This window comes from Haliaeetus albicilla, chromosome 7 (assembly GCF_947461875.1).
Source record: "Haliaeetus albicilla chromosome 7, bHalAlb1.1, whole genome shotgun sequence".
In the NCBI taxonomy this organism is placed as follows: domain Eukaryota; kingdom Metazoa; phylum Chordata; class Aves; order Accipitriformes; family Accipitridae; genus Haliaeetus; species Haliaeetus albicilla.
Genome location: NC_091489.1, coordinates 46,602,493 through 46,628,187, shown reverse-complemented (window position 1 = coordinate 46,628,187; position 25,695 = coordinate 46,602,493). Strand labels below are relative to the sequence as shown.

Below are 25,695 nucleotides of genomic sequence, written 5' to 3'. Positions count from 1 at the left end.
CTAATGTGTGTGGGGTCCTCAGCCGCAATACGTAGGGGTGCTCAGCCCCAATGTGTGGGGGGTGCTCAGCCCTGCTGTTTCGGGGATTCTTAGCCCCGATGTTTTGGGGGTGCTTAGCCCCACATTTTGGGGGTGCTCAGCCCCACATTTGGGGGTGCCCAGCTGCAGGGCTGGAAGTGCTCAGCCGCAGGGTTGGGGGTGCTCAGCCCCACGTTTGGGGGATGCTCAGCCCCGGGGCGCCGGCAGCGCAGCCGGGTTTGGGGCGTCTCCATCCCGAGGGGGTCTCTGCCCCGTCCGTGCACACGGGGTCCCCGTCCCTACGGGCTCCGTGGGGACTCCGGGAGCCACGCCCCCTGCCGGGAGCCACGCCCCCTGCCCGTGCCCTCACCCTACGAGCCGAGCTCCGACCCCGCTCCCCGCCCTAGACCTGGCCACGCCTCCTTCCGCCGAGCCCCGCCCCCTCCCTCGGACCACGCCCGCTTTCGCGTGGCCACACCCCCTCGGCGGCCGCCACACACCCCTGGCGGCACGCCCCGCCCCCTACCAGCCGCGAAACACGCCCCCTTCGCGCGGAACCTCGCCCGCTTCGCGGCCAGCCCCGCCCCCGCCCTCCCCGCTCACGGCCGCACCCCCCCTCCTTGACCACGCCCCCGCCGGCGGCGGCACGTGCTTTCCCCCGCAGCCTCGGCCACCGCCGCTGCTGCCGCCGCCGCCGCCGCCTTGGCCGCCCCCCTGCCCGGGGGCTGCCGGAAGTCCCTCCCGCCGGGGGGAGCCCCTCGTCACTTCCGCCCGCTCGGTCCGGCATCTCCAATATGGCGGCGTCCTGCGGCTCCTCGCAGCTCCCGGCCGCCGAGCCGCCGCTGAAGATCCCCAAGATGGAGGTGCTGTCGCCGGGCTCGCCGGGAGCGCTGAGCGACGGCAACCCCAGCCTCTCCGACCCCTCCACCCCCAGCGGCGCCTCGCCCCTCGGCCCGGGGCCGGGGCCGGCGGCCGGCGGGGCCGGGCTGGGGGGCGGCGGCGGCGGCGGGGCGGGGGGCCGCGGCGGGGCCTCGCCCTCCGTCTCCTTCTCGCCGGGCGGTGCCGCCGCCGCCGCCGCCGCCGCCGCTTGCCGGGGGATGTCCTGGACGCCGGCGGAGACCAACGCGCTGATCGCCGTCTGGGGCAACGAGCGGCTGGTGGAGGCGCGGTACCAGCAGCTGGAGGGCGCCGGTACCGTCTTCGGCAGCAAGGCCCCCGGGCCCGCCATGTACGAGCGCGTCTCCCGCGCCCTGGCCGAGCTGGGCTACGAGCGCACCCCTTCCCAGTGCCGGGAGCGCATCAAGGTACCCCGGCGGGGGGCGGGCGGCTCGTCCCCGGGGACCGGGGGGGGAGAGGGCGGTGGGGGTGTCCCTGGGCTCGGCCGTCCCGCCTGCCCGAGGGTGGGCGATCTCCCGGGACGTCTTTTGGCTCGGGGGGGGACGACACGACGGGGGACTCCCCGGCGTGGGGGGGGGGTGTCCACGCGTGAGCCCTTCGCCAGAGCATCCTTTGGACCAGGGCGTGGGGGCAGTGTGTCCCCTGGGCTTGATCCCTTCGGGATCCCGCCCCCCCACCCGAAGCATTCTCTGGCCCTTGCTGTGGGGGCATCCCCTGGGCTTGGCCTGTCCTTTAGCCCTGGGTTTGGGGACACCGAGTAGTCCGGGCTCAGCCTTTCAGAGGGGCTTCTCTGGGCCGGCAGTTTTCCCGAGCGTCCTCTGGCCCTGGGTGTGGGGTGTCTGTTCTCCTGGGATCACCCCAGCAGGGCTTGCCCACACAGGCAGTTTTCCGGAGCATTCTCTGGCCCCGACTGTAGGTGTTCCCCAGGCTCAGCGCAGGTCCTGGGTGTGAGGCACCCTGTTCGCCAGGATCACCCTGACAGGGTGTCCCCACGCAGGAAATTTTCTGGAGCATCCTTCACCCCTGGGAGCGAGGCACCCCGTCCCCTGGGATCACCCCAGCAGCATCTCCTTATGCAGGCAATTTGCCGGAGCATCCTTTGGCCCTGGCTGTGGGTGTCCCCTGGGCTCAGCCCAGCCTTCGCCCCTGGGTGCGAGGCACCCTGTCCCCTGGGCTTAGCTGCCTGGCTCCCCGCAGCACTCAGTTGGCATCTTGTGGCCTGGAGCAAGCTGGGTGCCACATCTTGTGTGTTCACCTGCAGCCTCCAACAGCATCTTTCCAATCTGGGTGCTGTGTCCTTTGGGTTCAGCCACATGGTTCCTCCTGTGTGGGTGGGCTGTGGCAGCATCCTTTGCTGCTGAGTGGGGAGGAACACAGTGTCCCAGCCATTCGGGTCCCCTTGCGTGGACAGGCCCCAGCAGCATCCTTTCCCCTGGGTTTTTGGGGCACCGCATCCGCTGGGTTGCCTCCTTTGGCCCCGAGCATGGAGGACACCGTAGCCCTGGGTGGGTTGACTCAGTCCCCTTACGTGTCCTCCAGCATCTTCTGTCTGTGAGGGGGTGGCACTAGCTGCTCCCTGAAGTTCCCATGGGAAAACGGGGCTCCCAGTTACTCCAGTAACAAGGGGTGGCTCGGGCTCTGGTTGCCCTCTTGCACTTGTGGCTCCTTTGCTTTGGAGTTGCTTTACAGGGTACGACGTCTTCCCCTGGTTCACACCAGAGCATGCTGTGGTCTCAGAAACCTCTTTAATAATTGAGCCGCGTTAAACAGCCCGATGGACTGCATATCCTCTGGCGGCAGGGTTTAAAGAGGGATCTTTCCAGCTGCATCATTCCCTGGGGAAAAGGGAAAGGCTGGGTTGGCGTCCAGCTTGGGAGCAGCCGCTTTGCGCGTCCCACTTCTACGAAGAGGAGATGTTTGGAGGGACCGTGGATGGGCTGGGAATCGCTGCGGGTTTTCAGTTAAAAGTGAATGAAGCTTGGAAGGGTGAATTAAACTCTCCGAGGTCCCTCCGGCTTTCACTTTCCCCTTTCGTGACCCTTTATGCCTGTGCAGCCGCTTAAAATGCCGATCGATTAAAAAAAAGTAATGTCTTGTTATTGCTAGGGATCAGCGAGGCTGTTTGCTTCTCTTCTGTTAAATACAGCTGTGCCAGCCCAGCCAGGCTGGGATTCTCTAGGTGCACACACCTGGGCGACCTTTGATTTGCAAAATATGTGAAGTAAGGGAGTCTGCAGTATTGAGGAAGCTCAAGAATAAGCTAGAGACTCGCCTTTGAAAGTAGGTGGTCGAAACGAAGCAAGCTCCCCTTCTGTTTTAGTTTCTTAATGTATTTTCATCATGGTGTTTCATTGACTCCGTGTACTTGCTGCTGAGGGCTTTATTTCCCTTGAAGGCATCCAAGTATTTTTGGAGAGGAACGTTGCTGCACCGTGAAATCTCTTTGAGATCCTTGTTTCCTCAGTGGCTTTTAAGGCACTTGTTGCTTAAATCGCTTCGTCCACAAAATTTTGGGCTTTGCCAGAGGCTGGTGCGCGACGGAGAAGTTTCTTGAGGCCATTTGGCTTTGTCCGCAAGACTCCGATGGTTTCGGGTTGTGGTGGGAGTTTATGCAGCAGCTGTAGAGGACCGCTACCCTCATTTTGGTCGCAGGCTCTGCAACCATTAATGCTTCAGAGGACGCTAAGCAGGTTGTGAGGAGAAGTCTCGCTATTAAAGCAGCCCAGAACTGGCCATTTGGGTTCAGTCAATGCTTTTGGATGGAGCTGGTTGTGGGTAGTGGCTGCTTTGGGGCCAGAGCGAGTGTTTTGGTGACTGCTGGAAGATCCCATCCTCCCAGCAGTTTCTGAGCTTCTTGCAGGGGAGGACTTCTCCCCCTTTCCCTTAAGAAGTGATGCTTGAACACATCTTTGCCCCCAGAATGTTCAAGCTTGAAAGAAACCACACATCACGTACCTATCAAACAACTTAGAGGGAATAAAAGACCACAAGGCTTGTATTTATCACCTTGCAATGGCTCCAAGAGCAGCTCTTGACAGACCTGTTAGATGTTTCTAGATCAACACGCAATAGGTCGGGACGGACTCTTCTTCAGTACTGTAACATCTGGTAGAAGGATCCAGCTGGAAGGGACTTGTCAGCCCTCCATCCGTGTGCTGTCCTGTGCCTGTACTTGTTTGCAGGTTGACCTGTCTTTGGGCTGTCTGCCTGGTGAAGAACAACCGTTCAATGTCAGCTGTGTCCAGCGCTCGTTGGTAAAGACCCTCATGGTGGGCTTTTGGCGTCTCGGACACGCTCCAGAACAGGAGCTGACTGTGTTGTCCCACACCCATCGTGCTGTTGCCTGAGCTTTTGTGTGTCCTGGATCCCCACTGCGAGGGTCTTTGTCGGTGCAGTCGTCTGGTGGTCCAAAAATGTGGCTTTTTCCGAAGCCTTTGGGCTTGCAGTAGGTTTTTTTTTTCTGGAATTGCTGAGAAACGAGCGCTCATTGAAAGCTGGGGGTTCTTCTGAGAGCCAAGAGTTGACCTTGTTACAGGGATTATTGAGATAGTTGTGGTAGCTGCTGCCAAGCCTAAAATCCCAATTTTTGTAGGATTCCAGGCAGAATCGGCTGCTTGACTCTCTCATGCTCGACCAAGAGTGAAAAATCACTTCTGGGTGTGGAGGGGTCAAAGCCTGAAGTCATCTTTAAGGCAGAGTAGGACGACTTGAATGCACTTTTGGAACAAGGGGAGGTTGCAGGCACTTCGTAGTCCTCCACTATTGGCTGTCTCAGCTGAAAACAGAACCAGGGAGATGGTGATGAAGGAAAGCATAGTTGCCTCATTCCATTTATTATCCATAATGTTCCGTATTTCCGTGATTTTATAGGATACTTAATGCCCGTCAAGGGAAGGTAGCGTGAGGATTTGCTGATGTATTATAAATGTAAATCGTGCTTAAAACGTATCGGACTCAACTTACTTTATAAATGCGTTTTAGATAAGAACTCGATATTGGCCTTCTTCGCGACACCTGCCTTCCCCGGACTCTGCCAAATCTTGAAGAGCGAGTTAGAAATGAGCTGGAAAGGAAAAAGTCAACTCCGAAGAAGAAAGTTTTCCAGTTGTATCGCATAGATGCATTCTCTCCTAATTCAAACAGGATGCAAAGTAAGGTCCCAGTTCAGATTTTCGTCTGTCTCTTAACATCTGCATGTGCTTTTCCGCACATAAGCAGCGCTGGCCTGCAAGCTGGGAATGAGACCGCTGTTGGGTTTGAGCCACTCTGGAAGTGTCTGTTTCAAATTCAGGGATTCACACGTAACAGTTCCAGCGGCTTTTCCTGGTTTCTTCCTTCGGAAAGAGACCTTGAATCTGACTTTGTGGCTCTGAGGTCAGGGGACTGGTGGGTTCGGCAATCAGGAGCTGCAGGAGGATTGAAACGTCTCAATTTCTGTCTGTTGGGTTCCTGGAAAAGCTGTCTCGTGCTCTGTAGTTTCCTCGTCCTGTTGTATCCTTAATCCTTGCTTGTTTAGTAATATATTCTGACTGTCCCTATGACACGTAGCTCTCGTTAAGGAGTTGTTTATAAAGTGCACATGCTTTTTGTCCAGCCCAGCTCTTGCGTGTTCACGGTCAAGGAATTAGCCTGGTTTGTGTATCCCAAAACTTGTTGCCTCTCCGCAGCAGTGCGTGGAGAGCCTTTAAGTTTTAAGCTTTGACCTTAGCACTGGTGTTTTAAGGCAGACAGTGAATATTTGCAAAACCCTTTTCAGACTTGTGTGCTGATTTTGTGCCCTTCGCCTGGTGATGTTGTTTCAGCCAGAGAGCAGGAGGTTAGCTGTTAAATTGAGCTGCTTTTAACTGCGGAAAAATGAGCCGTCGCCTCGTGCTGTGAAGTTGCCGTCTGAAGGGCAAAAGCCAACGTACCCAGTATATGTTCTTTGAGGTTGCTTTCCGTTGGGTAATACACTGGGACATCATTGTTTCATCCTCTTTCAGCCTTTGTGCGTGGCTGCAATGGCAGGGGGATGCTCTGGGAAAGTGCAGGTGAGCTCAGGTTTTACGGTTGCCGCTGACCAGTGCAGAGCCATGTGACTCAAGGGTAATTTTCAGGCAATAAAGTCTTGTTTTATTTTAAAGCAGTGTTCTTGAAATAATGTGCTCCAGCCGGATTTTATGCATTGATTTTTAAATCCATGGAAGAATTTCCGCTTCTGTTGCATGCATGTTTCTTCATGGAAGGTGAAATCAAAGACTCACTCTTCTGACAGCGCTTTGCTTAGCTGAGCTGCGAGAGTGTTTCGGTGCTAGAAATTCACTGGCTGCAGTTGCAGCTAGCGAGCCTTTCTCGAGCAGAGAGAAATCCCTCCTTAAAAGTTGCCATTCAGCGTCGGGAGACTGTTAAAATGAATTCAGGGGCATTTTTAACATGTCGTTTCTTCAGCTACTGCAGAAATAAGGGTTCTGCTTTTATTTTGCGAGCGAGCTGTTGAAATCTGTTTGCCGCTCCCCAGGGTCCATGCCAAGCCATTTATTCAAAGAGGAGCAGCTCCAACATCTAACTCCCGGCTGCAGGAATTCATGAGTCCCACTGCCCTGGTGTTGGATTTTCTGTACGTAGCGACCTCCCTCTCACCCCGGACAGGTGACTGGAGGTTTTTCTGCTGGGTTGTGGTTGTCCACTAAGCATGTAATTTATTTTTCAAAGGAAGAAATAAATACTTTGAAGACACTGGTTAAACACTTACAGAGAGCGTAGGTACAAAGGGGAGAAGCAGATGCTGTGAACCCACATCAAACGGGAAGGAATGAAAAATTACGCCTGAATATCTGCTGTTGGTGTTCTCCTGCTTTAAGCTATATGTAAAGCAATGACAGCAGTGGCTTATTTGTAATGGGGCTGTGGTTTTACCTGCTTTACGATGTAAACAATCTGTTTTTAAATCTTGTGTGAAGTTGTTTTTAAGGAAGGAAAAGCTGCGCTAGCTAGACTATGTCAGAAGCAATGCTTGCCGTAATCAGGTTTGACCTCCTGTGTGATATGGGAAATTGGATTTCACCCAGAATTTCATCACTGGGTCCAATAACGTTAAGCAGAGTGGCTGTCTTTTAATTTGAACATCTCAAATGATGGAGCATTGGTACATTTTGTAGCAACGAGCCAACTACCCACCTTTAAAACAGCTTTGCCTTCTATTTCTTTTGAATGCATTTTATCTTTGTCTTGCATTTGTTATCTCAGGCCCAGATCCTCATCTGGGCAGCTCCACCAGCTGTGATGTGTGCAGGCAGTGTTCAAGTTACCTCCAGATCTTTCTTTGGCTTAAATAGATTCAGATACACCGGGTTTTCCAGGCTGGCTCATTTCTTGTCATTCCTTGAATCCTCTCCAGCAGCCTAACATCTCGCTGGAGGATCTTACGGGCCCGGGTGGGTGGGAGCAACTTTCTGTTGACGTTAATAAGCCGGGAAAAATAAACTCCTCAGTGACAAAGAACAGATTTATTTGTTTTACTCTTTCTTGGATGTATTGTGGGACTGCAGCAGAGGAGCATCTCTGGGAGGTGAGTATCATGTGGAGCGAACCCTCTTGCAGAGCAGCTGCACCCACTTTCTTCGGCCAGGGTATTTGCAGGGCAGTGTCGTGCCAGTAGGCATCTGTCTCACTTTGTATGTGCAGGACGAGTGTCTTTACTGTCCAGTGGCTTCTGGAGCTGTGTTGTGTGTCTGTAATACTCTGGTCCGGTCATTCTGGCATACCTGGGTCATCCACCGCTTACTGCGTGGGTGCAAAATGATTCGCAAGGGGAGCTGAGACTGAACTGGCAGGTTATGCTGTTGAGACAGAAACAGTTGATGGCTAGGAACTCATTGCAGAAGGACAAACCTGCTACACTTGAAAATTAAATCTTAGTTTGGGAGCGTGCAGTTTTTCCCTGTTGTGCTCCTTGACTATGGAGGACTTGGGAAGGTGTTAAAACCCCTCCTTCTGATTTTTATCACTTGCTCTTAGCCAGCACACGCAGGCAGTTGGAAATTTTGGGTGTCCCGTTATTGCAGAGGCTGTGCTTTGATGTCAGGAAAGGGTGCCACCAGCAATGATGCAGGAGGTGTTGGATCGTTGATCGAGGATTTTATTTACTTAAGAAGTGACTGGATGCATCTGAAATGCTCAGCAGAATGAAGCTTGTATGAGAGCATACAGCTTTGAGCGCTGGTGTGGGGGCAGATTTGCTTTCGTTACTCTTCCAGGTTGTGCTCCATCCTACTAAGTGCATAAATTTGGGGGCCAAGTAGATGATGCTCTGTGGAGTGCTGTGGTTTCACCAGTTACCAGCCCTTGACCACTGGTCCTGGTGAAAATTGGAGTTCAAGCCACCTTTGGTATTTCATTTCCAGCTTTTCCCATGGATTTAGATATTGCTCTCCACTGGTAACGTTTTCTCAACACAGCTGAAGGCGAGTGGCACGGACCTTCCCCTAGAGACCCCAGAATGGGCAACGACACACTTCTAGGATGGTATGCATAAAGTTTTTTACCTTTCTGAACTACGTGAGAAGTTTCCCCTGTGGTGCCACCCGCGTTGATGCTTTCTGCCGCTTGGCCGAAGCTTGTTTTGGAGAGGACCATCTTCCCCGCCACCTGCAGGCAGGTTTGTGCTGCTCTTTGTCTTCTGGAGGGGCTGAAGGAGTTAATGTCTCAAACATTGTGGTGGGGCAAGTTCTGCTTAACGACTAACTCTGCATAACAAGGAACTCTGCAGAGCAAGGAACCCCAGGTGAAAAGAAGCTGATCAGTGCCCATCAGCAACGGGAGGGGGAAGGTGTGCTGGAGGGTGCACAGCTCCCTGCTCTGATAATGCTGTTTTGGACAGGCTGAACAGGGCAGCTCACCATGCATGGCTAAAGATCACGTCTGCAGGGAGGGGGAAGTTACTTCCCAAACGACACCCAAGCCCATGGACCTATTCCCCAAAGGATACCTAATTAGCCTAATGAGTTTGAGTGCCCGCCCAAAGGAGGGGCAAGGATGGTAAAAGGACACAAACTGAAGCCCCAGGTGCGCAAGCCCACCAGAATGGGACTGCTTGGCTGATTGAACCAACGCTGGACCCAGGACCGGTGAAATCTTTCTCTCTTCCTTTTTCTCTCTCTGTCTTGTTCTCTCTTTCCTTTTCCACAATCCCTACACCTTATCCCTTTAGACATAAACCGTTGACCAAGTCTGGGACTAGGAGCGGATCCAGCCGCCCCTGGGCCCTTCTCTAAGGAGGAGTCTAGAAAGCAAGGGGGTCTGCTCTGAACCTCGTGACTCAACGGGAGGGCTCCCCTTATTGTCTTCCCTGACCTGATTCCCAAATAAGCAAGGCTTGTAGTATATGTTTGGTGATGTATGGTTAGCACATGTTACACATTTTACTGTGTGTCATGCCAGTTTTTGTGGTGAGCATGCCAATTTTTGTTGTGAGCAAATAAAAGTTGAGTTTTGTGAGTTGAAGGATCCCCAGTGTTGCTTCACCTTAATACTGACCTGGGAATTGGCAAACCTGAGTCATCGTCCTGAGAAATTGGGACGTGACAGAGGCATGTGGCCTTGCTCTGCTTGTTCATTTGAGAGAGAGAACCAGGAGGGATTTGGGGCCATATGGTCTCTCATGGCTTACTGGTAGCGGAGATGTGACCTGCTGAGTACATCTCAGACCTCTTTGGTCCAGACCGCTGCAGTTTGGGTTCTTCTTGAAAGGCAGGCTTCGTGGGTGGCATAAAGATATTTGTCCTGATCACAGTGGATGTGTGAAACTTCAAGTTTGATTTTAGGATTAAGTGTGTTTCTGAAGGCAAGACAATCTACTCAAGCGTGGCCTTCATTGCTCTGAAGTAACGATGAGTTTGAGCAGGTTGTGCCAGGACTAGGCTGAACCTTACTTGTGCATCTCTGCAAGCCGAGCTCTGTCAGTAGGACGCATCCATCCCATCTAAACTCTTTACAGAGACAAACGTCGTTGGCTGCGGTAGGTATGGGCATGGCAGAGGGTTTTGCTGGTCTTCCTTCTCAAGCTCTAACTAGTTACTCTTCTTTTCATCCAGTGCTGTCTTAAACCAGGAGCTCAGTACGTCGAGAGATGGAGGTGCCCAGCCATCTGCTTTTCCGCAGGCAATACTGGAGAGTTCTTCTCTCTAGATGTCTAGCCTGATTAGCATCAAATCCCTGAGAAGGGTATGAATAACTTTATTCTCAGCTCTCTAATAGCAGCAACTGATGGAGCCATCTTCGCAGGTGGCTGAGACGTGAGGTATAGCCTGGCACCACTGTGGGGAAGTTCATCATGTCTCGGCACCACGTATCGCTGCATGACTTCTTCCCCCCAGCCGGGCTACAGCTTGTTATACCCCAGCTTTGTTCCCTCTCAGTTGCTGGCAAAGTCGTGCCTCATCTAGATTGACCTCTACAATTGGCTGTAGCGCTTCTGTAGATAATTGCTGTCCAGGCGAGAGCTTTTTTTTTTTTTAATATATTCAGTTGTGATTTAGAAATTGGCAGTGGTGGGAAATCTGCTGCGCCTTTTTGTTGGGTTAGTTAGCCAGAACTAGAACCTAACTTAAAAACATGTGCCTTACCTGCCTTGACTGACATCCTTTATCTGTGTCTTCTAGGGTGACTTTGCCTCTTCAAGTCATTGTCCAAAGAGATCTCTGGTTCCTATCTCGATCAGACGATCAACTTGTCTGTGTTCCCCCTCACACCCTTCTCCTCTCAGGACACTCCCATCGCTTTCCTTGTTCTGTACTGGAGACCTTTGGGCCAGAGCCAAATCCTTCAGGAAGTCCCTGTGCGTTTGGGCACATCAGGATACGACTGAGGCTTCGCTCTTTGGTGCAAAGCATGATTTATTTTGACTGCCAGCGTGTCTCCCCTCGAGTGCAGTGATCTGGCAGATGTGCAGCCACCTGTGGGGCTGGAGCCTTTGCAGATGGGTCCGCGGCAGCTCCTGCAGCGCGCACCTGCAGAGTTTTAAGTGGGGGTTTGTGTGGGGCTGCTTGTGTTTTGCAGAGGAGTGTTATGATGTGGTGTCTCATTTGGGGACAAGTTGAAGTTGTCAGCTACCTTTCTGCAGTGGTGTATGGCGCTCTCGAGAGCTTAAGGTGCTCTTTCTCCTCCTTTTATTCTGGATAGACCGCAGAAATAGGGCTCCATGTGGCAATATTCCACATAAGTCTCATGTTCTCCTGCCTTGCACGTATCTTTTAACCTAAAACTACATGAGCTAGCAAGTTGAGCAGAGCTATCTGACTCCTGTAGTCAGTTCTGTTTCCTTGTGCTCCCACCATCCAACTTGGGAATGAAGACTGCAAGATCTATCACTCTGCCAGCCATCCCTACGTGCCCTATGACCACTCCAGGCTTCAAAAGCCATTTCTTTTGTCCCAGTCTAGTTTCATCTTGTGTTGCTTGTGAGTATCCTGGCATGATGAGGGAGGAAGCTATTTGATACTGCCGCTCTTAATTTGGGATGTGAAGCCAAGAGCTCTCTCCCATTAAGTGAAAGAGCATCTTCAGAGCTGGACGTTGTGCTAAGTGGTGCTTTGTGCCATTGGGACCCCTTCTAGGCCAGCTGCTGTCATTTAATAGACTTAAATAGATTAACACGAACATGCAGGTGTGCCACTTATCTGCTCTGCGGAGCCTGTAGCGTCTCGCCAAGTAAGAGTATGGCTCAGATCAGGGATCTGGAGTTTTCTTCTGTTGGACCATATCTGGGGTTATGCGTAAAAAGCTCACTGTAGCATGGTTCTCCCTCGCCTGATTTTTTGCTGGGAGGAGGACTGTGTCTACAGCCTTCCTCAAAGTCGCTTCCCAAGGCTTTTCTGACCGGTGTTTCTGATTGTCATGCTGCAGTCCCTGCAGAGTGATTGGTTCTCCTGTGGCTTCACTTGTAGAGAGGATGAGGGCTTGTAAGTTAGAAATGGTGAGAAAGTCCATGTTGAGCTTTTGGACTGTCTCCTCCTTTGAACTTCATAATTATAAATTAAGCAGGGATAATCTGTCTTCGTATTGCAGGCAGGGTTGCAGAACAGTAAGCAAAAGCCTCGGTCTCTTCCAGTCTGTGCAGTCACTGGGCAGTTATCAGGTCTGTTTTCAGTTAATTGTCCTAAATTTACTGGTTTCTCGTCTATCTGTATCATTATATGTATGTGCACTTTAGGAACCACGGAGCAGGAGTTGAGCCGGACACCAGGAGGAATAGAGGAGGTGCGTAAGAAAAACCTAGATCTTAAATCTTGGTGATCAGAATAACCTGCTGGGAGAAAGGTGTCTGAACCCTTGAGTGCTATAAAATCTCCAGGAGAGGTTTCCTGAAGTCTGAACAATTATTTAGGTCTTACCAGGGTCTCTGAAGAAAATTGTCGTGGGAGGTGCAGGCGACTGCAGAGGGAGAGCGATCGATCTGGTCCACTTCAGCCCTGCCACATAGAAGCCTGTGGGCATCTGTGAAACAGAGCTGACCTGTGTTATTCGGAGGTGAACATCACTTAGAAAAGTGGTAGGGACTGCCTGTTGGAGAAACTGGGGAGTGCCACCAAGAAGAAGGAGCTAGCGGGAATCTTGATTCTCCAGGAAACAAGACCAAGAGGAATCACCAGCTGCTTGGCCGCAGGCCTTCTGGTGCTTTTGAAAGCACCAAATTTGAGATTATCTCACTCAAACTTTAGGTTTCTGCTGCCAGAAGCAGAGGTGAAGAGTGGCTCACGCAGCCGGGTCCAGAAGCATCTAGGCAGTAACCTCAAAAGTACTCTTGACTTGCAAGAATAATGAGCAATGAGAGTATTGCTCATTTATTTTTGCCCCCTTTCTGTGTTGCTCCCTTTAATTCTTGTAGGAGTCTCCATTGACTTGATGCTAAATTATTTTCGTGGTAAAATAAGCCAGTTTGCAGCCTGAATGAAATAATTACAACTAGGCTACAACCCAGTGTAAGATACTCAATAACTCCATCGGTAGAGAGAGATGCTTGAAGCACACGCTTAAAATAGAGCAAGTGACTGGATGTCGAATGTTCCCAAGAGGGCTTGGCCAAGAGTATTGACGTTTTTTGGTTAACTGTGCTGGAGACAGTTTGTTAAGCTTAAAGGCTGCTAATAAATGCAGCTAGAGGCTCTAAGTCTGCAGTTAACTCCGATGGATAAGCCCGGGCAGATGTAAGAACTGGGGTTTGGGAACTATATTTCCAAAACTCTGACTTGGGTGGATTTTAGAAAGAGTCTGAGAGTGAAATGAGAGTTTGCCCATATTGCTTGGTGAGATTTGAGCTGAAAGGAGAGAAATTGGAGTGAAAAAGTTGGGTGATGCATCCTCCAATGCACTTTTCAGGGCAAACCAGACCATTTAAAACTGCCTCGCTGTTCCCAAGGGGTTCTTGTTGCCCAATTTTAACCACCACGTTTATCTGTACCCCCTGCCCTAGGGAACCCAGTCTGCCTGCAGTGAATATCGACAGGTTTCTTGGCCGGGTCCTTGGTTTCAGGTTGATGTAGCTGGTTGTTTTTCATCCCACTTGCAGACAGAAGCTTAAAATTTGATGGTGTCCAATTTGGTGGCAGAATCGGGAAGGGTTCCACCTTAAACCACTGAATAGTTCTGGTCTTACTGCTGCCTGTGTGTTTATATGGTTTGGTTTGGTTTTTTTTTTTATTTTGTATTCTTTCTGTGTTTTTGGTTTGGGGGTTGTTTTGGTTTGTTTGTGGGTTGTTTTGGTTTTTTTTTTTGAAACAGCAGAGTAAAACTGACTTGCTGCTTAGTAGTTTTGATTCTGCCCCCAAGGCTCTGAATGTCATGAGGAAACTGGTTAGAAATGTATCCCTTTCCCGCTGATGCTGTTAAACCAGTATATGAGGATCATTAGGTAGGTTCGAACTTTCTGGAGATGTAAAGGTTCCTTTGGGGGGGAAAGCCAAGCTGTTTTTGCAATGATGTGCTTGAAAGTCCATTATGGTCGTCCTCAAGAAAGCAAGGCAACAGGACTAGCTCTTCCCAAGTTAATGCCTCTTGAACTCCAGAGGTAGCTTTGCCATTCAAGCTAGAACATGAGCAATCTAATAAATTTAATATGAAAAAAAAAAAGTTTTCTAGCACTCTACACATCTGAAAACCGTCAAGATCCAGCAAACCTGGGGCAGCTGGTAGAATTAAAAACACATTGAGGGATGAGCATAAAGATTTTTTTATTATTATTTTTTAATTTTTTTACCCCCAAATAGTTGTGTGTTGCTCCGGATTAGGGGGGAAACGTGGATGGAAATGGTAGGCATATACAGCTTTGCATCACTGTCGTGACGCACGATGGTGCGGTCGTCGGTGTGGGATGCTAAAGGGATCACCAAAAGTAGACCAGGTTTTTGCATCTGTCTGTGTGGGAGGTTTCGGCCTCGGCACTGTTTTTAAAGGCTTATTAGACAGAGCTGTCTAAGTATTGTTTCTTACTTAATGCTTGATATCGAAGTCTGGGAATTTGGAGCATTATTGATTTGACCTCTTTTAAATTTCAGCAGCTTCACAAGAGACAGAGTGAGTTAGTAAGGAATGCAAAATATGTAAGTAATATATATTTTCCTAGCTAAATAGCTTAGGTGTATACATTTTGTACCTTGTGTCTTCTTACCAGAGTAAGGAAGGTTGGACCGTCTTTGCTTTGGGGGACTCTTCTTTCTCTTTTCCTTTCTTTCTTCTCCCTGCTTCACCTTCTCCAAGCTGTGGGCACGACACCAGCTCTGCTTTCTCCTCCTCGTAGTAGGTGTGCATTCTCTTGGCTGGTTGGTATCTCTGACTGGGGGTCTTTTGGTATATTTATTTTATTTTTTTTCCCTACGTTACATGGCAGATCTGGGGATTTTTTTGAAGTGGGGAAGAGAATAAATCACCTGAGTTAAATCTGATGAACCTGTAGCTGCTACGCAACTTTGTCTTGGGTCATAGATGTTAACGCTAAATCGCTGCGGTGGGAACATCGGATACACACGATGCTTCCTGGCGGGTATAGGTTAGCTTGGGAGCATTGCATTTAGCTCGTGAGTGTGGGGCAAATACTGATCAGCAGAAGTAAAAAAATGAAACAAGAAAACCTAGCAGCCACATAACTGTCTGCAAGTGAATATGCGTTCTTCCAACCCATCGCTGCCTGATTAACGTGCTTTTTTCTGTCTTAGACCCTTCGCAGGTGCTACAGCCGCGTGAAGGAGCATGGTGTTGGGAAGAGGAAAAGCAGCTACACGTTTGAACAGCTGGAGCAGGTTTTTGGGCAGGGAGGATGGGACTCTCAGCCCTGCCAGCCTGTCCTCATCAACAGCAGCGGCTTGTATCAGGAGCTGGAGTCAGACGGCAGCACGATGGAGGAGTATTCGCAGGAGGACTGGGGAAACCACAGTCAGGATCTTCATTGCTACCAGACTGGCGAACAGGAATTGGGTAAGAAATGCCATGTTGACGCATCTCCACTCTCTGATTTTGCCTGGGCTCTGTGCTCATACGTATCTCAGTACCAACTTTAATTTTTCTGACATAATGTGCTCAAGATGCTGAGCACCTGATGTCCTGGGGGCAAAAAAGGAAAGAAATTCCCCAGTTCATCATCAAAAGCAAACTGTGGTTCCTGAAGTGTTTTAGGATCAGGACTTAAGTCTAAAGAGCCTGGCAGGAGGAAAGAAGGGCTGTGTGGCTAGAAACGGTGGAGGAGGAGGTGACACATTCCCTGTCTCTCCTTCCCCTGCTCCATTTTACTTCCCCTCATGGGATTAGGAGGCTGTTTTCCCTTTCAGTGGTACCCTGCTTTGGAGGTCTGTGGGCACCAGCTGAACCTGGTGTTACCGTTCAAACACCATTTGGTTAAATTATGAGCAGGAGTTCAAACTGCTGCTATTAATACCAACGACTATAAAAAAATGTTGCTCCCTCTTCCTATATGTACCCTAACTGGTATGTTTTTTTTTAAACATGTAAATATGCTTATATCCAGATGTGTGGCCTGTTTTTAAATAAAAAAAAAGGGCAAGCAAGCTCACATTCCAGGATTGAGACCTAACCCAAACTCCTCCACATGCTTTTCTTGCCTGAATTATTGGTGTCTCTGCACAAGAATCGATATATTCATTTAGTTTGGAGATTTGGTTGTTGCTTGTGGCTTATTGAACTTTGTTAAATGGAGCAAGGTACTACATTTTTGATTGAAAACACACACTGATCTGAGCAGTTTTGTGAAGAAGTGGGTTTCTTGAAGCATATTTATATCTCTTGAGCCACTGATCTTACGGGTGCATGTTCCTCCCTTGCCTGAGCCAGGGGGTTATTTTCACGTCAGAAACTTTAAGTTGATCAAATTCAATGGAGACCCAAGCGAAGCCGTAGAAGGTGAATTTGGTAAAGGCTCTTGGTGCCATGAGGTTTTTTTTCTCCCCCTTGCGATTTGTAGGATGAAACAGGGAGAGGAGATGCAGTCACGTATCTGTACACATCTGTGTTCAGGGGACTGGTCAATTGGGATGCTTTGAAAGAGGCTTAAATCGCAGTTTAACGTTAAAATTTGCAAGTTGGCTGTTAACCACATTCTGGTTCTCTCAGCCTTCTTCCCCAGGGGATTTAAAAGTCAGAAATATGTGGGAGAGGTGGGGAGAGGACAATGTTACAAAACGTATGTAAATGATGGCTAATTCCCTCTAGTTTGACTCGTTCTGGTGAGTCAAACTGCGGTCTCCTTGTTTGTCACTGTTTTCTTTCAGTCATATCGGACATATTTGTGTGCACTTGGGCTGACAATATTCTTAATGTTCAGAGAAGTTATGAGAAAAGCACTTAGCACACAACATCTAAATGCAGTACAGATGCATTTGTTCTCGTGCTTGCTCTTCAAATGTGCCATTGAAAGCAGAATAGTCTTTTTTCTTTCTTTTTCCTTTTTTTTTTTTTTAACAATGTAGTTTGCAATCAAATTTGTTGTGATTTTAATAGCAGGAATTGTACTCTTGTCCTTGAAAAGGTCTTGCACTTGCGGAGATAGATTCAGATCTTAACTGACCACATCTCTTCCAAGGGAAACAAAATACTCTTCAGTTACGGAGGATTTAGGAACTGGAGCTGTCTCGTGCAGAACTTTAGTAGTGGACTGGCTGGCTTAGGAAGCAGCTCTGACTTATTTTTTTATTTAATTTCAGCCTTTAAAAAAATAAAAAGCCTCAGGAACATTATTTGAAAAGTAATTATGTGTTGGAATTTTACCTTTTAGATGAAATGCCTACCACAAAAAGAACATTAAAGATAAAACAGGAATCTTCAGAAGACACGCAGTAAGTAATTTATGAATGTTTTACCCTGGAATGTGTTTCTCTGGGGATGTTGTGCAGGAGGGGAGGATATTTGAAACTTCTGATTATAATTATAAATACATTGTGCAAGGCTATTCATACAGTTGAATCTGCTTTATGCATTATTCCAGTTACCTCAGAACATCTGAAAAGCTTCACAACTCTGTCTCTTCTTGGCTTCATCATTCAACAAACGAAACAAGAGTTACTACATGAATGCAAGGACTTAAAATGTGGATAAAACACACAGCAGATTCATTAGGGCTGTGTGTGGGCAGGCTGCGGGTATCGTGACATGAGGCCAAACTCTTGGATCTATTTGTAATCTTGGGTTTGGCTTTCTTTTTTTTTTTCCATTTGCCTGAAGTTTGCCCCTTTGGATGTAAGGAGAAAAGAGAATATAGGAGGAGTGGAGGAAAGAAAGAGTAAGAAGAGGGACGCAGCACCCCAGTAGTAGTGTGTACTGTTGGCTTGGTGTGAGTAATGCTTGCAAGAAAAGTTCATGCATTTCCCCTCCTTGGTGGGAAGGCAAGCCAAAGCTTGTGATTTTTTTTTTAATTATTATTATTTTTATAACTTTCTGGAGCTGACTTGTAACCTTTTGGATCGATTTAATCTAACAAATACTGGAGCGTTTCGAATGCTTTAAGCATGTGAATCTCCCTTGCCTCGCCAACAATAACACAGAGTGTTTTGAAAAATGGAAGGAGTTGTGCCGTATTTACTTGGACCAGGGCTACTTTCTTCTGACCTTTAGGGTTTTAAAACCCACAGGGTGGTTGTAGATCTGTCTACGATGGGAGTGAGCCATTGCAAATTGGCTCGCAGACCCTTCTGGGTGGGTTGCACACATGAGCTCCCTCACCAATAATTTGTAGTGTCATCTGAAGCCAATCTGGTATTTCCTATGCTGGAAAGCTTCTGTAGGGTAGGAAGTCATCAGCACTGTATTAACATAGCGACCCTGGTTAGTAACACAACAGAGGCTTTTTACTATAACTGAATGAAAAAGTCCTCCAAAACCTAAAAAAAAAAAAAAAAAAAAAAAAAAAGCAGCTTCCATTGTAATGGCCTAGCTTCGTCAAACTCCCCACTTCAGATGGATTTTCACGGTACCCAAAGGTGACCTTTTTTCTTAATGTGGAGCAAATTCAGTTTAGCAACTTGGGGATCACCTGGAGAAAAATAACCATTTTCAGTATAAATGTTATTACTGCCTTTTTGAACAGTTGCTTAGGACTGTTCTGGGATAATTTTACCTTTCAAGGCATGCTTTAGGGATTTGCATAGAAAATAATCCTGAATTTTCTGAAGTGGAGGCTCGGACTGCCTGAATCTTCCCTTCCAGCTTTTGTTGTGTAGATGGACGACTGGTTTAGATTTGGTAGATTAGACCTTTCAGAGTTTTCTGGTCATTTTTTCCCCCACCAAGTTCCCTCTGAAATGCACAGAAGTCTCTGAACTCTTGGGCATTTTGTGAAGCGTGCAGGTGATAAGCCTGTCATACGTGCCCGGAGGAAGCGCAAAGTATCTTCCAAGATGGATTTGCTGAAAATTACTTTTTTCCCCCCACTATGAGAGCAAGGACCTTTTAAACTCTGACTTAGTAGATTAAAAGCAGTCAGGAGAAGGGTGGCTAATACGAAGATAAGCTGGGTATTTATTTATTATCTTCAAAAAATAGAATTGTGTCTATTCTTAAAAGCCGCAGACAATAAATAGATGCCAAACTTTTTCACCTTTTTGGCCAATGTTTTAAAATACACCTAACTTACTTGGAAGAAGGTGGGGCTTCAGTTCATCTGCGTTTTTGGTCAAGTGCAGATTTTCAGCAGAAATAATCTCAATAAAATTGGAGGGAGTGGTAGTGCGTTCAGATTCTTTGCTGAACCTGTGCTGTGATTTTTGACGTGGAGAAATTGCAATGTGGCAATGCTGGACTGTAAGCACGTGTATTGCTAAAAATCTCGTCTTTGATTCCACCTTTCCTTCCCCCGGGATTTTGGAAGGATTTTTGGAAGGATTTTTTGCAGCTAAGCAGCTTCTGGAAAACCACAGGAGCAGATGTGCACCGTGACATTATTTTCCTAGCAGAGAGGGTGGGAGAGTGCTGCCGAGATGCTTGCTCTAGGAAACCTATCGCTGAGCTCTCTGGGTGCTGGAATTTATTCTGGCTCTTCTTTTCCTGATAAAACACACACGTGTGAGGCTGCTGTCACAATCAGCTGACCACAAACCTGCAGAAACAGAGGGAGCTCACTTTACTCCTGTTGCCTGTGAGGAGTTCAGCTGCTCCCGCCAGCTCAGTCAGCACTGGGACCTGATCACACACCAGCAGACCTAATGTGTTCCATCTCCAAGCAAGCTGCACAGCTCATTAACATGGACAGCGCTGCGTCTCTTAACTTCAGGTAGTAAATAACTGGCCTCTGAAGACATATAAGGACTTCCCGTATTTCCTGGGTTGCCTTATTTTCGGCAGCGTAGGAAGCAAAGAGCAATAGCGAAGCTGTGTCCAGGTTCCGTGCTCCGTCAGCTGGACTCTCCCCCATGTCTGCTCACCGTTGCGTCCCCTTGGCACACTGCTGCCTCCAAATAAACGCTTTTGAAAAATGAAATGCTACTTAAGACTCTGTTCTGCTATTTTAAATTTATTTGAGGAGCAGTTTTATTCACTGTGGGCTTTGTGAAGATGAACTAGAAAAAGCTTGGGGAGCTGGGTCCTTCACTGAAACCAGCTGTTTCAGGCTCTTTGAAGTCCGCTTTTGTTTGGAAACAGCGCCTTAGAACAAATTTGCACCAGTCTTGTCTCCCGTCTTTCCTCATTTGAATTGCAAAAGCTTCTGAGGAGAAAGAAATGCAGATGGCCAGTCTCCAGCACAGAGGTTGTGATTTGATGATAGGGTAAAACCCAGCTCTAGGGCACCTTCTGCAGATGAAAAATGAGATTGCCCTGTGACAAACAGCGCTGACACAGGGTAAACCCTCTGCTAGCTCGGATTTTTCCATTGAAAAATAAATAATAGTAATGATTTGACTCTTACAGCTTATAATACCTCTGCTTGGCTGAGTCGTGGAGGTGCTGGTCAGAGCCTGGGAAAGCGAGGTGCAGCAGGGCGGTTGCTGAGTCACCGAGTCCTGGTGTAAGAGGAGATGCTAAAACTGAAAAGCAAAGCTTTTTAAAATTTCTTTTTCCCTATTGCTTCCTCTGTGCTCGAAGAGATGGATTCCCTCTGTGGAAAGCCCTTCTCCTCTCCCATCCACAAGGTGCTACCAGTGATCATCTCTAGTGAAATTATTCCTCTTCCCAGCAGGAGCAGTTTGAGTGACTAATTTTTTTTTTCACCAGAGCTTCAGCTCTATTTTGTGCTGAACTAAACTTAGTGAGAGTATTTATAGTGTAATTATTAAAGGTGGGGGCTTTTTTTTTTTTTTTTTTTTTTTTGGTTCTTAGCTCTGTTCTTTCACTGTTGAATGAAAATCTACCCACGCTGCTTTCTCTTGTCTCTGGGTTTGGATGGGACTGCTTTCTTTAAATTGAGTTCAGCTGTCTGTCTAGAGTCGAATGAGCATATAACAGCAGTGAAACACAGGCTCTCTGCTACCAAACAGCCCTCTGCTGAGCCAGTGCTTACTGTGTCCCCTTGTCTGTCTTGTCCCCAGAAGGTGAATTTCCACTTCCAAAAGTCTAAAAAAGATGTTTTCCAAGCGTAGTGGCGCTGTGCTGCTCAGCATCTGAAGGAGAGTCGGGGAAGCTGTAGAGAAGCTTTGAGATGGTTCAGTATTGCTGCAGTGTTTGTGTGTAAATATAAATGGGTTGGGGGTAAATACGCATTTTTCTTGTACAGTATTTCTCTCCTTGCCTTCTCTTTTGCTGCTAGACAGGGAGAAGTGGAAATGACTCCTCAGAAGTAACTTAAAATAAGAAACGGGAGTCTGATGATGCAACAGGTGTTTTTCAAAACCCCTGGCTCAAAGACAACTCTGCTCGCCAAGCAGGTCCCCTCCTCGGTGCTCCAGAAACTCAGTTACGCTCTGAGCGCGGCAGCGATGCGCTTGCCAAAATGCCTTTTTAAGGCCTATCCGGGAACCTCCTGGCGTGGTTGCTGGTGCTAGATCGTTAAGATAGGCAGCATACCAATGGCTGCGGTCCCTCCTGTTGCCGTGAGGAGTGAGCTATCTGGGCCTGGATGGCTCAGACCTGTTGCTGGAGAGCTTGGACACCCCACCTGAGGTTTGCAGAGCTGGCGTGCACCGACCGTCGTGCGTCAAACTGCTCAACGCAGAGCTCTGTGGTCCCAAGCCCAGTGCCTGCAGTCTGTCCCGGAGGCACCAGATCACCTAAAGGACTTTGAGAACCTTCCCGAAATCACGTGTGTTGTATTTGCACCTACAGAAGCAGGTTTTTTGAGGTGAGAGGCTGTGAGGCTGGACCTCTCCAGCACCGTGGGAAGGGTCTGCAGCTCCCAAACCTTGTTTTCTTTGAACCCTTATATCGATAGGATGGAAGAAAGACACCTTCTGATCCACTTAGGGATTTATTGGGTAGAAATGCAGCTGCCAGTCTCAACCCCAGGTGTATCCTTGTGCCGTTTGTGCGGCGTCATATCTGCTCTTGCTTAAAGACCATCGTGTCCCGGCCAGCCTCATGCTTAACTCCATCAGGGAGCTGTTGGGAAAGGCCGATTTTAGGGAGTTGGAGCGATCTTCATGACCCCACAGGAGGAGGGAAGTTCGTGCATGCCCCGCAGAAGAAGACTGGTGTCGCCTGGCATGGGGACTAAAGATGCTGAAAGTGCTGGTGGGACACGGGAGGAGGCAGAACCCTCGTGGGGATGTGGTGACCCCTGTGCCATTGCAGTTCAGCTTTACAGATGCGGCGCAACAGATAAAAGGGAGGAGAGTCAGCGGAACAAGCTTTTAAATCCCACTTGTTGGACCAAGAGAGATTTCTCCATTACCAAACAAGTCACATTATCTTCCTACAGCTTTGATTATAGGACAATAACTCCTAAAATTAGTAGTTCTCCCTACTAGCTAATTACGCTCTAAGTGTCTCATTCATCCTGGAGGAAGCTGTTCCAGCTTGCTTCAGGCACACATGAATGCTTTCTCCCGATCGCTTAGCAAAGCGTATATCCCTCCGTGGAAACTCACTTTGGTGCCGGTGCCATTACCGGGAGTGTAAAAGAAATCTTTGGAAATGTGGCGATTTCTTTGTTGGCTATCCAAGAGGGATTTCTGCTGTCCATCCTGCAGCGGGTTATTGCGTTGCTTGTGTCCGGGTGCAGGTTATCTTCACCGGCATCGTCTGCTCTGTGGGGTTGGTCCCTTGAGCTCTGTTTCTGATCCAGTGCTGGGACTGAGCCTTTCGGAGCTGCTTGGTGCTTGCTTTGTAGTTTTTACAATTACAGCCCTGTTTGCTCACGTGAATTTTGGAGTAATGACGAGGTGGAAGCATTTTGAGTGGCGGTTGCAAATTAGGGATGCAGCTCCGGTCATCTGTGACGGACCGTGTGCCGATGGGAACGCACGTCTGTAAAGAATAACCCAGTAACAGAGTTTGCATTTGTTTAGCGACACCAGACACGTGTTTGCTTGTAATTGCTCTGAAGCGGTGCAGGTAGGAGCAGGACATTTCCACTGTGTGGGTTTTGGGGGTTGGTAAGAGCAGAAATCTTTCTTGGAAGCTGAACTTGGGGATTTATCAGCTCTCATTTTCTTTACCGGTTTATCTCCTGCAGAACTTCTTGCATGAAATCTCATTTCCAGCAGAGATTGCAGTTTGCTGGAGATACCGGAAGGAGTTTGGGTTGGGTTTTTCTTTGGTTTTGCTGAAATTAATTAAAAAAAAGTCAGTGTGGTGTTATAATCCATAAACTCACCTAGCTAACTAGGATGTATATAGTAATAAAATACCCACCACCTAAAAAGCAGCCAAGAAAGCTGGAAGGGTTTAATATTTCCCGAAGGTCAGTGCGTTTGCCGGGATGGTTTTGCAGCTCCGGTTTACTGATGCCTTTATCCTTCTCTCCGTGTTTTTTAATTTCCAGGAAGCGTGACGTCATGCAGAATATTATGCAAATCTTGGAGTCGGTCCAGTTGAAGTGGGAGCTATTTCAGAGCTGGACGGACTTCTCCAGGCTACATCTTTCTAACAAACTGGCCATTTTTGGCATCGGTTACAACACCCGCTGGAAGGAGGATATTCGTTACCACTACGCGGAGATCAGCTCGCAGGTACCCCTCGGCAAGCGGCTCCGGGAATATTTCAACTCGGAAAAACCGGAGGGTCGGGTTATCATGACCAGAGTGCAGAAAATGAACTGGAAAAACGTTTATTACAAATTCCTGGAGATCACCATCAGCGAAGCCAGATGCCTCGAGCTGCACATGGAGATCGACTGGATACCCATCGCTCACTCCAAACCCACCGGAGGAAACATCGTTCAATATTTATTACCGGGAGGGATCCCCAAAAGCCCCGGCTTGTACGCCATCGGTTACGAAGAGTGCCACGAGAAACCCCCCTCCCCTCTCGCCGAGCACAGGGGTCCCGATCCTGGCAATGAGACTCAAGGGGAGCTGGAGGTCCCTTCGCCACAAGCCTCCCTCCGGGTGGATATGGAATCCGCCCGGATTATCTACTGTTACCTCGGCATTGCCGAGGTCCGGACTCTCCAGCAGTGCCTGTTTTTACACTTTCAGGCAAACACCAAAACCTTCAGCAAAGATTGGGTCGGGATCAACGCCTTTTTATCTCAGAACTGCGTCGTAGAGCCCGGTGTGTCACCCAAATCCATCTACATCAAATTTGTGGAAGTGGAGAGGGATTTTCTTTCCGCCGGCTCTTTGGTAGAGTGCCTGGAAAAAGCCATCGGATACCCCTTAAAATTTAACAACTGAGTCTCATCCTTCATAAGGATTAGGGCTTTCCGCCCCTTTTTTCCATCCTGCTACCAGACGCTCTCGGATCCTGTCTGTTCACAGCTGGGCAAGTCGGACTTTTCCGCCTGGAAACGAGTTTTGGGGTGATAAAGAGGCTCGTGGGGCGCTTTCCACGAGCTCATCCCCAGCAAGTGAGCGTGTCCCGGCTCTCTTGCCGGACGGACCGGCCGGTTTTCCTACCGGAGCGGCGCGGCGAGGAGAAGCCCCCGGCCTGTGAAATGACTGTAGGTACATTCCACATCGGACAAGCACGTACATGTGGCGTTTTCATATGAGAAGCTGGGGTTTTTTTTGGTTTTTCTTTATTCCACAGTGTCTCATTTTTACACATCCGTCTCTCTCTTAAGTGTTATTACGGATCTGAATAAATAAGCAATAGATAACGGCAAGTTAAACGTTGAATCACATTAAAGGAGACTGTTTTTCAAAGCCACCCTTAGATACTATTGTATATAATTTAGAACTTCACTTTTTTCACCCATCAAGTGTTCTCCTCTCTCCAAACAGTGTTGCCTGCAAAAAGACTTTGGTTTCTGTGATGTATTCCACTTTACTAGTAGCGTTGCCATATCTGCTTTTATTTTATTTTATTTTTTAACATTAAAATAATTCCTGGCCTTTTTATTTTTCTTATTTTGGTTTTTTGTTTGTTTTGGTTTTTTGGGGGGGGGGGGATCTTTTTTTTTTTTTTGTGGGTTTTTTTTTTTTTTGCGTTCTAGTTAGCCTCTTTGTGAGAATAACCTGGCAGCTGGGAAACTTTTGTTTTGTTTTGTTTTTGTCGAACCATGCTTATGGATACAATCAAAGCTGTGAGAATGGGGAAGGGGGGGTTGGGGGAGGATGGGGACACGGGGACGGGGAGGGACACGGGGACGGGGGAGGACGCATTTAATGCCTTTTTCAGACGTGTTACTATATAAGCCCCATTATCTCGCTGGCTGGCGCTGGCAGTTTCGGTTTTTTATTTTCTAAAGCTCATCGATCGGTGAAGTTGTGACATACGATGAATGTGTCGGTCCTAATAAAATCAAGCAAACACGTATGGGCTTCAGCAAATGTCTTTCTCCTCCTCAAGGGGGGGGAATTGGGAGGGGGTGGCAGAAGTCTTTTCCTGGGATATTTCCACCGGGGCTTCGTTCCAGGGGTCGTTATTGCGAGAGTTGTTTAGTTTATTTATTTGGGGGGGGATGGGAGTACCGCTGGAACTGGTTTCCTTCCCCATGGAGATGCCCGAACTGTTTGAAAACGTGAGGACCGCTGCCTGGCTGGAGCTTGGCGTCGCCTTTGGATGCAGTGGAGCCCTGAGATGGCGGAGAGAGGAAGAGGAGGAGGTCACCCCCCCCGCCTTGCTCCCAGTACTCAAAATAGGGTGAGTCGCCCCAAAATAAGGGTGACTTGCCCCGAAGAGCCTTGGCTGGGAGCCGAGAGGGAAGCATCAGATGGACCAGGAGGTGAGATTGCCGGCAGGGAAAAGGTGAGATCCCGGTGGGATCTGGCA

General features: G+C 48.6%; 1 protein-coding gene across 12 annotated transcripts; it reads left to right on the top strand.

Moving 5' to 3' along the window:
• The first annotated feature begins 752 nt into the window (after positions 1 to 752).
• On the top strand, positions 753 to 25,237 carry MSANTD2 (Myb/SANT DNA binding domain containing 2). Of its 12 annotated transcripts, XM_069788280.1 has the most exons (6): positions 773 to 1,322; positions 12,104 to 12,150; positions 14,445 to 14,489; positions 15,102 to 15,360; positions 17,171 to 17,231; positions 23,303 to 25,237. In XM_069788280.1, the coding sequence occupies exons 4-6, from the start codon at positions 15,282 to 15,284 to the stop codon at positions 24,153 to 24,155; spliced, it is 993 nt and encodes a 330-aa protein (XP_069644381.1). In that variant the 5' UTR covers positions 773 to 1,322; positions 12,104 to 12,150; positions 14,445 to 14,489; positions 15,102 to 15,281; the 3' UTR covers positions 24,156 to 25,237. The 12 variants fall into 12 exon arrangements, 9 of the variants coding, with proteins under 9 accessions (XP_069644388.1, XP_069644386.1, XP_069644379.1 ...); XR_011325588.1 differs by lacking the exons at positions 17,171 to 17,231; positions 23,303 to 25,237 and adding an exon at positions 8,298 to 10,116 and having other exon boundaries at positions 754 to 1,322; positions 15,102 to 15,141; XM_069788287.1 differs by lacking the exons at positions 12,104 to 12,150; positions 23,303 to 25,237 and adding an exon at positions 19,259 to 20,126 and having other exon boundaries at positions 765 to 1,322.
• The last annotated feature ends 458 nt before the right edge of the window (positions 25,238 to 25,695 follow it).

Bases quoted from the DNA above. Each gene is read 5' to 3' on its own strand.
- MSANTD2 (XM_069788278.1), top strand. From the start codon at position 813: ATGGCGGCGTCCTGCGGCTCCTCGCAGCTCCCGGCCGCCGAGCCGCCG. The intron at 1,323-14,444 runs GTACCCCGGCGG...TTTAAATTTCAG, and splicing joins AGTGCCGGGAGCGCATCAAG to CAGCTTCACAAGAGACAGAG. The intron at 14,490-15,101 runs GTAAGTAATATA...TTTCTGTCTTAG, and splicing joins TAGTAAGGAATGCAAAATAT to ACCCTTCGCAGGTGCTACAG.